The sequence below is a fragment of the Cololabis saira genome, chromosome 2, assembly GCF_033807715.1.
Source record: "Cololabis saira isolate AMF1-May2022 chromosome 2, fColSai1.1, whole genome shotgun sequence".
NCBI lineage: Eukaryota > Metazoa > Chordata > Actinopteri > Beloniformes > Belonidae > Cololabis > Cololabis saira.
Window position 1 is genome coordinate 19,432,487 of NC_084588.1, and position 14,846 is coordinate 19,447,332.

The following is a 14,846-nucleotide window of genomic DNA, read 5'->3' on the forward strand; positions in this document are numbered from 1 at the left end:
TGTCATCTTTTGTGACCTCACGATTACGCAATGACGAGAAGAAGTCCTTTTTTTGGGGACGAGAGTGTTTTGATGTGGAATGGATGTTGTGTTTGAAAGTAAACTAAAAGAAACGGGTCAATGTTTAGAAAATTGTTTTTTTTTTTAAAAAGGTGATAAATGTTTGACTCCTTGTTTGTGGCCCCACAGCTACCGTACACCTGAAGTTCACGCCCTCCACCCCCGCAGAGACGGGAGGAGGAGCGGTGCAGGTACTGGATATTCCCGCTGGGTTGGAGAGGGAGGAGATGAAGGGGAGGAACCTTGAGGACGGCATGGCAACGCAAACCTTGTGAATCAGAGACACCTCAGCTCCTGTTCAGCTCTCCCCTCACAGCAGCAGCAGCAGCAACCTGCGGTGGTCATGCTCAGCCTCATCAAGTTCCAACGAGTCCTCACCATCAACCAAGTGCCCAAAGTAAGTTCATCTTCACTCCACCTTTTACTCCTCATTTATGCAGTTTCAGCTCTCTGGAAAATTGGACAAACATCCCTGGGTGATTTTGGGAAAACTTTTATAAGTGTGTTATAAAGTTTGAACCTGCTCTGCACATAAATCTTTATCACTCAAATGCAGTTATTTTAGTTGAATTTATCTTTTCTCTCTTTTAGCTGTGCAATGAAAGATCAATAACGCTGTTTGCTTGATTTGAAACATTTTCATAAATGTCAGAGCACAATATTTACATTAAAGGCCTAAAATCTTAATGTAGGTCCACTTTTGTAGTCGATCTGTTTTAGACAATGTTTTCTTGCATACTCGCAGTGACAATTGTTTTTTCCAACAAAGGTCTGACATTGAATGTTTGTAAGGTTTCATTGTTTTGTGTAAGTCAGCTGTGTTCACAATAGTTTTGTTTTTTAGAGTAGAAGAGGAACAAAGGTTTCTAAGATTTGCCATAGAGAATGAACCCTAACAAAAGGTTGATCATTTTTATGATGAGGTTTTCCATGAGGACAGCATCATCTCTGGGTACCGGCACCCTCGCAGCTCAGCCACGGACTGTGTCCTGAGCCTCTTCCAGCTGACCAATGAGACGCTCAACATCTGGACCCACTTCCTGCCAACATGGTAAATGTGATCATCATATATTTTTTAAAGTAATGCTCAATAATCTTGAATGTCTGCATCACCATAGATAATTTAAAGCTCAATTTTTCAAGAAAACATGCAATCAAGTAACTACGTATAGTTTTACAACCATTTTCAAAACATACAAAGGTGGGATGGTATGTTAAATACCACAAAATCAAACAAAAGCACCATTTTTTTCTTTGACTTTCATGTAATTTTAATCAGTAATAAGACATGTCTTGATTTAATTTGACCTGAGCTCTTGTTTGGCATGTATGTTATTTCTTGCCACTTAAGCACAATTATGTTTTAGACAACTCGACGTGTGATGTCCAGATACATGGACACCAGGTCTTAAGAGGTCAAGACGCATCCATTCCTGCATTTCTGACCTGCAGCACATTCCAAAACAAAAACACTTGGAGTGGTACTATTACCGTCTCATAGTTGGGTTCAAATAAATCACTGAATAGTTTCAAACTGGTGATTTCAGGTTTGGAGTGATGACTTATTGGAAAATCATCATTTTTGAAAAGTGGTGTATTTTAGAAGCGTATAATCTCCACTTTGTCCAAATCTAGTCAAAAAAGTAATCAGAGTTCTTACAAATGATGCTTATCAATTAAATATTGAAAGATACTTCCTTTCAAGAGCACAGTATTGATTGATGCAATGAACCTGGATAGCTCAGATGGCTCTCTATCATCATTAGTTACAACCATTTGTGCAAGAGATGACTTCAGCAAACCTTTTTAAATCTCTCTGACAAGGTCAGGTTTACAAATGCAACTTCCATGGTGACTGTCATTAACAACAGAAGGAAAGAAACATGTTCAGGTTGTTCCAGAGGTGATCAGGGATGATCCATAGGAAGTTTGAGGTGAGATGATCTGAGATGATCCATCACTCAGTGAAAACAGGTGCTGTGACATGAAGAAACGGTATTACAGACTGTATTTGGAGGAAATGTGTGCACCGTACCTGAAGCCAAAGACCAAATATTCTTTAAAGAAATTAAGTAAAGCATTTATTATACATTGAAATCAAAATGATCGCCAATTGTGTCTTTAAAATTTTCAAAATATTTTTTTAACATAATTCAGTGGGTAGTTTTATACATTTTTTTTCATTTATTTATTTTATCTTTTAGCTTGTTTTGTATAAAACTTTGTAGAAAAGTACACCAACAACAGCATCAATGTATTCTTGATTTATCTTGTTTCCATCTCAGGTTATATTTATTCACACATCTTTGATTTTGGATTTCGTCAGAGCAGATTGTGGCTTTTACTAGATCTAAGAACAACAGGAAATGTTTTGGAGTGTTTGTTTTCACAACAACCAGAAACACTCAAGGAGGCAACGTCTGCTTCATGATGAAGGAATCCTGCATAGCCTGTAAGGCTTGTATGTCAATATCAAACATATACTGTAGCCTCCCTTTCAAGGAAAAAAACATAATGATCCCTGAACTGACAGAAGAAATAAAAGATCATTATTAACTGAATACTGAGTAATGACAATCATCCATTTCTTTTGAATTCTGCTTCAACGGAACCTTCAAAAAAAATAAAATAAAAAATAAAACTGGAAACAATTATATTTGTTGCCCAACCTTTTGAAGCACTCACTGCAATGAAGTGATTTCTGTACCTCTCAATGAGACTTCTGCACCTGTGGACAGGTAATCGGGTCAATTCCTCCTGAACAGTCTGCTCCAGCTGGTTTGAAGGGTTTCTTCTCGGTTTCTTCTTCTTTATTTGTAGTGTACATTTCATGCATAAAACAATTCAAAGTGCTTTCCATTAAACCATTTTAAAAAATTGATTAAACGGTAAAAAAGACAGTTTCATGCACGGTTCAGATTTTTCTGCAGATGTGCAACAGCATTTAGATCAGCACTCATAGGAGGACGCTTCAGAACAGTCCCATGTTTTGTTCCTAAGCATTTTGGGATGTTTCTAGTCGTGTGTTTTGGTCGTTATCCTGTTGGAGGAATTTAGTAACGATAACAACTAATATGTCCAAGTCTGTATATTGTTTCTTTTTTCTTTTCGGTCACTGTGAAGTTTTCTGGAATATTACTGCAGCTAAGTTTTAGTTGACTTTACATTTTAATTAAAAGTTTTTGGCTACAATAGAAACTTGTCACAGGACACTTATGAGCCTGACAGCCGTCATCCTCGGTTCTTCTTTTAATCCGAGGGTTAAATATATAGACTAATATGTTTTGAAGTCATCCTCCGAGCAACCGCATACGTCCCGCAGACTTCACGGGGCTTCCTCTGCAAACCCAAACACGTGGGTTTGACAGAACTAATGGTATTTGTTTCCAGACTGAACTGAGATACTACGTTAGTTACGGCTCCTGCTGCACTTCCTCCCCGCTGAGTTGCCAGTTGCTTTGATCGCAGAGCCGAGGGACGGTGTGTTTGTGTGGGTGGGTGTGTGTTTTTAATATGTTAAGGGCACTTGGGTGTTTGAGTCAAGGGGCTCGGCGTAAACCTGCACTAATGAGCTCCAGCTCTGCATGTGAATAGCTATGATTAGTTAACTGCTCAGCAACGACAAAACACTGTCAGGCAGCAACGCTGCAGCTTTCTGCTAAGATTCGGGTGCTTGTGTGCAGCATTCTCAGCTCCTCAGTGACTGATGGTTGCATGAGAAAACAAGAAATCATTATGAAGATCTTGCTCCGACAGGGAAGATAACTAGATGTTTCTGCTTTGTTGTTATTGTTGTGCACATTAGCAGGCATTTCTCTTACCCACATAATGAATCAGTGTTTTTGTTTTGCTTTCACCGAGCAGAAAGAAGCTTTTGTTAGTGTGAAAGGTTGCAAGTTCTCGTTCCTCTGGTCTGAAGACTGGAAGGTCAAGTAGCGCTAACACCCACAGACAGCAGATGTTTAAAAACCTCTTTACCTCCTTGTGTGGGAATTTACTTGTTCTTCTGAAAGACTGCTGATGTTGCTGATACGTGGCAGCGGATCAGGCGCGAGCGATCACTCGTGTATCACATCACTCACTCAGCGTAGGAAATTTTACATTTTTCTTTATAATAAATAAAAATCAAAGGAGCATCGGGAAATATAATGTGTATAAATGTGTTTTTATATCTGCATACATTTCACATGAAACATCTTCAGACTGAAGCAGTATGTCCAATTTAATAAGTTGACCTGTACAAGTTAAAGAACATTATATTTGGTCAATTATTTATTGACAAAAAAAGATTGCAAGTGACAAAAGTGTGTCAACCTTTACTTTTTAGCAACTATAACTTTAAAACAGGGTGAATGATTTCTGGATGTTTGAACAAAACGCCAAGATCGGGTCCGTCTGTAACACTCCCTCTCATGTCCCCAAGGGAAAAAAAGGCCCCGTCGTGAACTCTCCTTCCCTCTCTCACACTTCCCAGTCCCTCCTTTGGTAGTGACTGGTCAAAGTGACGTTTGTTGTGGTTTGGGAGTCATGCTGACCCAACTATGCTTCCAGTTCACAGAGCCAGGACAGTTTTGTTTTTATTTTTACAGTGTAATTAGGAGATGAGCAGCTAATGGAGGGAGGAGGAGAGATAATTACTGAATGTGACACAACTTGTTCAGGGTTAGAAATCATGGAGAATGACTTATCCTTTCTGATAACTTTTGACCACTCCTGCATATCATGTAACATGAGCTGTTTGTTTCAAGTCCATTACTGCATTTCTACAGAATTATGGTCAATACTTTTTACATTATGTACATTTTTTTTTTGTCTTTAGCCATTCTTCAATCAAACAACTTGTGTGTGAGCTTGCACCGCACAGCAGCGTTCACGGACGTACATGAACAGGTTTTACAGTATAATTCAGAATTTGTCATTTATTGGCAGTCCAGATTCAGCAAAACAGTCATCCACAACACGTGAGCGGATAAGACCAAACGGTGTCCAAGCCTCCAATATATTCTCAAAATGTTGTAGTAATAAAAATGGAAAACAAAATCATGTTATTTCAAACTGGTGATCACAAGTGTTTTTTTTTTTTTTTGTTTTTTTTTTTAATCATGATTTGGTCCAAATGCAGAATCAACAAACATGAGCGGATGAGCTCCAGTTTAGTTCTATAAATGTTTGACAAATTAGGAACAGTCTGAGAGCATTCTGATAAACTCTTACAGGAAGGCAGAAAAAAGGAAAAAACAGACCTGAAACATTTTATTGTTAATATCTTTAATTTAGAACTAATTTTTAAGTGATAAATCAGACACCACACGTGTTAAAATGTGTGATGGTAGAATAAAAAAAATAAACAAAGCTTTAACAACCTCAGAACTGTTAGACTTCCTCTGCTGGCTGTGACATCAATATACAATTAACACAGTTTTACACCATATATGGAAACATTCAGGCTGTTTTTCTGTTGTGAACTCAAACAAGTCACTTAAGTGTTATTATGACCGTAAGAATTTAAACTGCGAACAGTAACTATCACTAAAACATTTTTGACACAGTTGTGTTATAATTTTTTATAAAATTGACGGTTTTGGCTCAAATGCCATTCGTTTCTCCTGACAGGTATTTCCTGTGGAAACTTGTTACCGTGGTGCTGATGCAGACGGCATGGCAGGACGCCTTCACCTGGCCTCTGGTGGTCTTCCTCATCTCCTGCTGCATTTATCCGCTCGCATCGAGCTGCGCTCACACCTTCAGCACCATGTCTGCGCGGGCACGCCACATCTGCTTCTTCTTTGATTATGGTGCACTTAGTCTCTACAGCCTCGGTAGGTTCCACGGTTCACCGTTTAATCAGAAGTATTTAAACTTTTCTGAAACACTGTTAAGTTGAAGTTAACATGTTTGAGCATCACATGTTTGCTGATGAAAGTATGAGACGGAGATAATCACTGCAACACAGAACTCAACATGAACACCATGTAAACAAAAGCACAAATGATGAGTCTCTGTGACTGAGCTGGCTTGATGTAAAATACCTGTTGTTTTGGGTTTCTGTTCTAGGGTCAGCTGTCATTTACTCAGCCTATGTTTTTCCCGATAAGTGGGTGAACAGCTCTTTTCACCGATACTACATCCCCATCGCGGTGTTTAACACCGTCTCCTGCACCACCCTGGCCTGCTACTCCAGGTATGCGAGGAAGGTCATGTTACACTGATGCTTGTAATCCCAACCCTGTTTTAGCAAAACAGTAGCAACATATCAGGAATACCTTTCATTCTTTTAAGAGTAAAAATGCATCATTGAATCTGGACCACTGTCAAATAGCAAAGCAGTCATTCTATAGAACCAAGTGGGCTGCAGTTTTTCAAAAATTCTCCATCATCATGAGGAAGCAAGATTTCTTTTTGGTGATGTTTTGTTTTTTCCTCAGTCTCACGTCCCCACTGTTGGTAAAAATCAGCCGCAGTAACTTGAGACTCCTGATCCTCCCTAGCAACAACTGCCGATTACTTTACGGCACAATATTAATAATCAGCAATGATGAAACTAGCTCAAGCAGCTAGAGTGGCCGTCATAGCAGAGGCAAATGATGGGCTCAAGAGAGAAATGATGGAAAAAGGAAATAAAAAAGCAGCCAAGCAAGAGACAAGACAAGGGTAAATCTCAATGTTGTAAAAGCAACTTGACCTCCACGCCTATAGGTGGACCCGCTGAGCTAAATATTACGCTTTTAAAACGTCAATGCAGCAACTCCCGTCCATCCATCAACCCAACAGTACTGTTCTAGTTATGTGCTCATGTTAGGGAGTGTAGAAAGCACAATTCATATGCATAGTAATTCGGACAATTGTGCTATTACCAGAGTTGAAATTTTTTTCAGTTTTGCTTTGTTTTAGTCTTAGTTTTTGAGGTATTGTTAGTTTTAGTTTTCTTTTTAACGTTTTTATTTTTATTTCAGTCTGTGGGATTATTTTGTCACTTTTGGTTTCAGTTCTAGTCTTAGTTTAGTCTGGGTGGGGGGGAGGGTCATTTTGATGAAGAAACATGGACTGTAGTAAAAGAAACAGCAGTAAAACCTGATTTACAAAGAAAAACAACTTGAGTTTGGTATAGCACAAATTTTGTGCACATACTGTTGATAATTTGTAGTGTTTTTTACAAATAAATAAAAACAGTCATGATCTTGACTAAAATGTAAAACGTAGTACTTCCTAATGCACCTTAATATTGAGTGTATGAGTTTTCAAGCTAGTTGATTTCTCTCCAATTCCTTTTTTTATTTTTTGGAAAAAAACATTTTTTTCCCATGTGACTAAAATATGAATCATCCATAAGTGCAGATGCTAGCTTTTAACTCTTGCATGTTTACATAATAAGTGGCCAAACAGCTGAGCATTTTCAGAAGCTGCATTCACTAACTAAATGTCAGCAAGTTAACGATGACTACAGGTCAACATGTGATGGTGTCAACATCAAAACTGGCTTAAAGCTGAACATAAAGTCTTTACTACAGCAGGTATTCAGTCAGTTGTAGCCCAGACACTATAAATCAGTCACATTTGTGCTGGGCTTTAAATGGTGTACTGCAGTTTTTTGTAATTTAACTTGTAACCAATCACTGTGGTCTGAGTTACAGTTAAGAGGCTGTGATTGCCATTAAAATCAACTGTTTCTATAGAGATAAATGCTAAAAATGGTTAACTTGTTGGACCTTCACTGGGGACAAACATGTTTGGATGTATAAAAACAACACAGTTCCATGTCTTGTATTGCTTGTGTGCTGGATAATGTTGGCTTGGTTCAGCTAATGACTGTTCTTTCACTCATCTCTCCCTGCTGCTAAGGCTTGGCTTGCCATATCTGCAATATAATCATGACACCGTAAAGAGGTAAAGAATGTGCATTTGATAAAAATCTTCTCTTTATATCTCTTCCCTGCTCTAAATCAATCTGTTTTCATTTCATCTCAAAGTCTGGTAGCATGCCCACTATCTCCTCTTGTAAAATATGCATAAATCTTTGTGACGCTTTTATCTCTGGCATAACCTCACACAGTCTCAACCGGCAGTTTTTGAAAGGGATTTCAAAGGCTCTGTTGAACAACTCACCTTTTAAATACAATGGGCTTTGCCTCCCAGTGATGACAGGGACAGACCTAAACAGTAGCTGACCTGGGTAGTTTCACCCCGGCAGGTTGGACCAGCCGGCACGAAAGCAGCCAAACGTGTTTTGTGACAAACTGACTCACTAACTTTATTCTAGTAAAATCAAAGCCAATGAAAGGCTGCTGCTGTCAGGTACTATCTGAACACAAAAGGTTAACAAAGCGCAGTCATTGCAATTAAATTAACCTTCCTTTAATGTCTCCATTTCACAGCAAGCTCATATTTAGGCACTTTACACAACCATGTAAACTTTGCTGAAAAAATGTTTGCAAGTTTAAATATTAGACATTGAAGTCTAAAGAGAATTTTGTGTTAGTTCTTTATAATTCATGCATAATCAAATTAAGTCCAATTGAGTCCAAAGTTCTGATATCATGTAATCCCAATTCATTTAAAAAATGGTAGAAAAACTGCTTAACTGAGGAACCCAACAGATTAAATTGATTCTTTATTTTGGTACAATCCTCCATCCTGGGCAAGCCTTAGGTGACTGTGAAACAGTCTCATTTAAATGTTTACATCTGTTTCAATTTGAGACTAATATGATAACATCTTCTACTGAAGAGCTTTAATTTTTAAGTATTTTTGTGTGTGTATTTAACAACATATTTTCCTTTATTGTTGCTACTTCATGAATTACAGTCATAATAAATGCAACTCTCTTTAATTCCCTGTTGTAATAATGATGATTAAAAATTGACAATTACAATGGAATTCAAATCCATTTGCATTAAAGATGATTTCAAGTTAATCATTTAACAATATAAATCATCGATGGTGTCTGGAGTGATAGTGATACTTGGCATTAACTTCAAAACTATCACACACATCAGTTTATATAAATGTGGTTTATCATCACTGAAAAAGATGTTTCCTCTCTTGTTTCAGATTCCCTGAGTGCCAGAGCCCAAAGTTCAGCAAAGTTCTTCGTGTTATTGCATTTGCCTTCCCCTACATGTTTGACAACATTCCTCTGTTTTATCGGGTAGGGCCACTCTCTTAACCTTCACACATCAAGAGTCTTTGCTCTGGCCTCCTCTGAGAGGATGAATGTCTGCTGCAGGACTCATACATGTCTTTTTAATTGCAATTCCAATCGATGAACTAAAATCTCTTTTAAAGTGCTCACTTCCATCTCATTTACAGGTTTGAAATTTCATTTTGGAGGTCAAATTGTACATGTGTAAAGCTTAAAGGATGGTCTGCTGTGCACTGTAAATTGCTGTAACACCTTTTGTATGAGATATTTTACTTTCTCCTGTCTTTTTAAGACCATGTTTCCTAAAATTTCTGTCTGCTGTAACTCCTCCAAAGTGATGGAGCTCACGACAACTGTTCATTCTTTATTTGACACATACTAAACCGTCCCTGGTGATGACATAAACCACAAACCCAGTTTTCAGGCAATATAGGGGCAAGAATGTGTTGCAGGTGAAAAAAAACAACCTTCTCGCTGGCTAAAAGGTGGCTGTTGTCCAAGTGATGGGGAATTGCCACGTTCAAGTAGACAACCCGTGATACACTTAACAAATCACTCCATTTAAAATACTTCCAAAAATGATATATTGGGATGCATTTCAAATGTTACTGCTGCGTGAGTAAAGGAAGAGTTACTGGTGCCAGAAAAGACAGTTTCTTTTCCTGTTGGACATATAATAATATATATATAACTGAAGACTGATGCAAGTAATCTTCTTAAGTCATAAGATTTATAAGTAGACAATGTTGCCTCCACTGGAAAATAAATATATAAATAACCAAGGGAAATGCATTTGAAATGTTTTCTTATATTAAATCACAGTGGAAAATACAAAATGTTGCATCAGAAAATAAAATAAATAATTTTACTGAAGATAGTAATGATCTTATTATGACTATACAGTCTTTGGTGAACAGCAGGCTAAAATTAAGATTTTTCTCTTTAAGAGTTACGTAATAACCTATTATTACGAGATAGTCCCCATCTGAATATATATTGTTTGTATTATATTTGTGAAAGTGTTGACAGTTCATTTTTGGCTTTACTTAAATATGACAATTTTGCAATCCTGTAAAAACCCAACAGATCTGAGGCCAAATAAGGAATTCATGCATCATTAAAATAAAATAAAACGCTTACTCTGCAAACAACCCCTTTTTTTTTATGAAAGAAAAATCCTAAAAACGAAAAAGGCTACAAAAGAAAAACTTTATACTGCTCAAATAACCTTTTAGGGCTGAATTGTTTTGATTCCAAGTATTTCATTGAATGCCCCTACAAAAGGTTTGGAGACATGAAGCTGCTACAGAGGTTTCCTGCTCAGTCCGTGCCGGTGATACTCTGTGTGTTGCGTTCACAGGTGTTCCTGTGTGCAGGAGAGGGCTGTACTCACAACGAAGCCAACATCCTCCACTACTACCACATCGCCTTGGGTCTCCTCACAGGCTTTCTGTTTGCCACGCATTTACCTGAGCGTCTGGCACCTGGCAGCTTCGACTACATAGGTAAGAATCCTCTGAGGGGCAGTTTCCATCAAACATTCCTTCTTCCCGATAATTCCACTGAGAATGATCACCCTCGTTCTGCAGAGTATGTCAATATTTCAACAGTTTCTTTTCTCTTTTTTTTTTTTTTTTTTTTTGAATCATTGAGTGCTCTCGTTGTTGTTCCCAACAGTTTAAAAATCACTTTACTACCTGCTGAAAGAAACAGGCAAATGAAGCATTTATGAGCTAAAGAGACAAATAGTGAGGAAGAAACAGAGTACAGTTTTAGGGATAATTTTTTTGCTCAAAAATGTATTACTGTTTCAGTTGCATACAAACCTACAGAATACTTACCTCAGTGCTGCACTCTTTGCTTCACTTCACGTTTTGCTCGTCTTCCCCGCCTTTCCTTCCATTGTAGATCAGCCATTCTAGCAAATTTTCCTTTTTTAAATAAAAAAAAAACAACTTTTTGTCACACTGTGTTCGAATGGATTTTTTGCTATTAAACAAGTTAACACCGTTGTGATAAAGGGAATCATTGGTTTTAGGGTGAACTAAAGTTATTATTTTCACCCTTAATAACAACAAATTAGCTTGAATAACCCTAATAAATGAAGAAAAAACTGATTTATTGATTTGATGTACGTGGTGCTAATCGACAACAAAATCTCGGAACAAGAAAACAAGAGAAAAAGTCAGAAATTCCCTTCAATACTGTAGATTTTCTTTTTAATAAAAATTAAAAAAATAAAAATATTTTTTTTTTCATTAAACAGCACCTACTTCAAGAATAACTTTAATCAAGATCTTAAAGTGCTGATGTCTTTTTGCAGCTCCCAGTTTACGTGCAACATTTTGGATATTGTAATGGTTTTCAATAACTCCACACAAGTTGTACGATCCGATAGTTTACTCCGAACTTCGATAGGCAGGTGTAAAAACAACAGGCAGCCGGTAGTAAACCGTTATAACCGTTACGTCACCCGTTGGATCTGTTTACAGCACGACAGTGACGTAACCCTGGCAACGCAGCACTGCCCAAAGATGCAGAAGCATACATGTATTGCATTATATGACATATCCCCTTTTAAACTTGTTTTCTCCTGTAACAAAACAACATTAGGCAATGCAATAGAACTTCTCAATATTCAACTGAACCGAAACAACTAAACCGAAACAAAAACAGCATAACATCAACATACACAGAATATCACGTTTCAAAATCTTAAGTGCTGATGTCTTTTTGCAGCTCCCAGTTTACGTGCAACATTTTGGATATTACACCACAAATGCTGTAGTTTCAAAACATGTTGCTCAACACTGGCTTCAAGTTGCAGATTAAAATACTTTTTTTCTTTTCTGTGTTAAACATTGTTTAACAAAGCTAATGCATAACCATTTTTTGATTTTCTAAACATGCCTCCACCGCTCCCTCCGCAGGTCACAGCCACCAGCTCTTCCATGTGTGTGCCATCCTTGGCACCCACTTCCAGATGCAGGCCATGGAGCAGGACATGGTGGCACGACGGCCCTGGCTCACCCTAAACTCCATTCCCATCACGTTTGCCAACTCAGTGGGTGTAGCACTGGTTTGTGTGGTGCTGAATTTGATTATCATCGCTCTTTACAGTCTGCCTCTGCTCTCTGCCCCAGTGTGCCCAGAGAAGAAACATGACAAAGGTCCAAAATGAGGCTCAGCTGAACTCTGTCCAGTTACGGATGAGTGAAGAGGGTGCATTGCAGTGTCATAGAAAAGCATGTGTAAACGCATATCAGCTCAGTGTTTAGACATCACTGTGACAGCGTTTGTAAAATCTACAGATAAGCTAAAAATCAGAGCACAAATACTTTGCAATGAATGTAGTGGTTTGTGCAAAGTCAACAAAGCATGATACCACAAAATGTAATGAATTTAAATATTTCTTGGGAAACATATTCTTGCACAAAGCTAACAATGCACTGATTTGCTACAATCTAAAGCAATGAGTTGAATGTTTTTGAAGATTTCTTTTATTTCCTTCTCTGATAAACACTAAAGTGGTACATGAAGAGACTACAGCTAATAAAGATCTCAAGTTTAAAACTGACTTTTAAAGCCATTCTTTGTAGCAATGGCATTTTTGACCACACAAGGGCAGCATATCACAAAAAAAAGTTAACTGTCAGCTGCTGATGTGAGACACGGCAACTTAAACTTTTAGAGGGACAAAGTGATTTTTACCAGTCAAGCCGGACCGTTCCCACAAAAAGTATTGTCAGGCTTTTTTGTAAACACGGCAGAGCTATATGCCCCCGTGTGGTCAGAAATGGTATTGCTATATAGATCAACCTTTAATTTTGAATCTAAAAACTGAATTTTGATGCTGTACTATACTTTGTATTTGTAATTTTTGTGCTTGTACCCAGCCTAATGAAATGAACTGTACAGTTTTGACAGATGTCAAAGGTCACTGATAATTTAGGCTGTTTTTAATAAGGGCTAATACATTCCGATGAATTTATTCCTGCCAAAAGTAATGTGTCTAGATGTTACTGCACTGATCCTTTCAACGTTTTATGTATGGAAAAAGTGTTCACAAAAAGTGTTGAAATGTAAACTTATTTATTAAAGGTTTTTCAAATAAACTTTAATCTAAAACCTGGCTGTATTTCATTCTGAGCACCTTTTTGCAGTATGACTAACGAGCACAAATATTTTAACTATTCAAGCACAATTATTTATATTTTACATTTATGGTTAGTCATTTAGCAGATGCTTTTGCCCAAAGCATCTCACAAGTGAAGAACAATGGTCAAACTAAAGTGCGGTAATGGTATTCTAGTACAAACACTGTACTAAATGTATTCAAAGGAAAAAATACAGGACTATGAAAAGATGTGTCAAATAAGTAATACACTTAATCCATGGACAAGATAAGTGTGTTTTAATTTATAGGCCATTAATTATTTGCCAGGGATTTGAATTTATATTCATGTTTTATTTTTGTCTGTTTTATTGATGTTGACTTTTTTTTTCTCACGAAGGAAACATCTGCACAAAATTCATTCAAGTCAATTCACTTCAATAATACTTTATCAATCCTAAAGGAAAAATAGATGTTGCAAAGTTTCTTCAAAGATTCACTGGCTGAGTTTTTTGGGGAGGACTTTTACACTCATTGTTGGCAAGCCTGATGACTTACTGTAATAAGATTGTATGATTTGTTTGTGTAGTGTTAACTTTTTAATTTATTTGATTCGTGTATTGGGGTTCGGGAAAGTGGCAGCAGTAATGTTTTATATGGTATATGAGTTGCTCTTACCATGATGGATCAGACACGCATCTAGAAAGATGAAGTGGTGTGTCTAGATTTCGATGCTTAGTTGATCCGCGTGCCACTGGAATGTATGTAACCATGGCAACTATGTATCATGTTCTTTTCTGACTATGAAGTTGCAAAAAGGCAACTGGCAACTGTATCGTACAGTGTTAATATTCAATTAAATTTATTTTTATAGCGTCAAATCATAACAAAGGTCATCTCATAATGCTTCACAACACAAAAACAGAGATAAAAGTGATTAGATATAAGATAAGAAATCCTTTAATAGTCCCACAGAGGGGAAATTTGCAGATTACAGCAGCAAAGGGGGATAGTGCAAAAAACAAGAGGCATCAATAGAAATGGTAATAACAAATACAGTAATAATATATATATATATATATATATATATATATATATATATATATATATATATATATATATATATATATATATATATATATATAATACATCATAGAATAATGTATAAAAACATAAGCATCAGACAAAGATCAGCATCAGTGATAAAAGTAATCAGATATCACACATACAAAAAACACAAGCATCAGAAAACATCAGCATAGGAGAAACAGAAGAAAAGCAAAACATCCCAAAAACACAGTAACTAGCTGACTTTAAGCATAGGATTTTTCTTAGAAGCAGGTTTTAAGCCTATACTCTTAAAGGCAGAGAGTGTGTTGGCCTCTTGGACCAAGACTGGAAGATTATTCCAGAGGTTAGGGGCCTGAAATTTGAAGGCTCTGCCTCCAATTCTGCTCTTGGAGACTGTAGGAATCACAAGTAATCTTGCATTCTGTGAACTCAGTGGTCTAGCAGGATAGTAGGGGACTATGA

At 37.2% G+C, this 14,846-nt stretch overlaps 1 protein-coding gene across 2 annotated transcripts; it reads left to right on the forward strand.

Annotated features, from left to right (window-relative positions):
• The first annotated feature begins 225 nt into the window (after window positions 1-225).
• paqr5b (progestin and adipoQ receptor family member Vb) lies at window positions 226-13,294 on the forward strand. Of its 2 annotated transcripts, XM_061739710.1 has the most exons (8): window positions 230-457; window positions 984-1,111; window positions 5,674-5,879; window positions 6,115-6,241; window positions 7,900-7,944; window positions 9,109-9,205; window positions 10,560-10,704; window positions 12,130-13,294. In XM_061739710.1, exons 1-8 carry the CDS (start codon window positions 404-406, stop codon window positions 12,378-12,380), a joined length of 1,053 nt encoding a protein of 350 aa, XP_061595694.1. In that variant the 5' UTR covers window positions 230-403; the 3' UTR covers window positions 12,381-13,294. The 2 variants fall into 2 exon arrangements, with proteins under 2 accessions (XP_061595702.1, XP_061595694.1); XM_061739718.1 differs by lacking the exon at window positions 7,900-7,944 and having other exon boundaries at window positions 226-457.
• Window positions 13,295-14,846: the final 1,552 nt, after the last annotated feature.

Bases quoted from the DNA above. Each gene is read 5' to 3' on its own strand.
- paqr5b (XM_061739710.1), top strand. From the start codon at position 404: ATGCTCAGCCTCATCAAGTTCCAACGAGTCCTCACCATCAACCAAGTG. The intron at 458-983 runs GTAAGTTCATCT...TTTTATGATGAG, and splicing joins CCATCAACCAAGTGCCCAAA to GTTTTCCATGAGGACAGCAT. The intron at 5,880-6,114 runs GTAGGTTCCACG...TTTCTGTTCTAG, and splicing joins ACTTAGTCTCTACAGCCTCG to GGTCAGCTGTCATTTACTCA.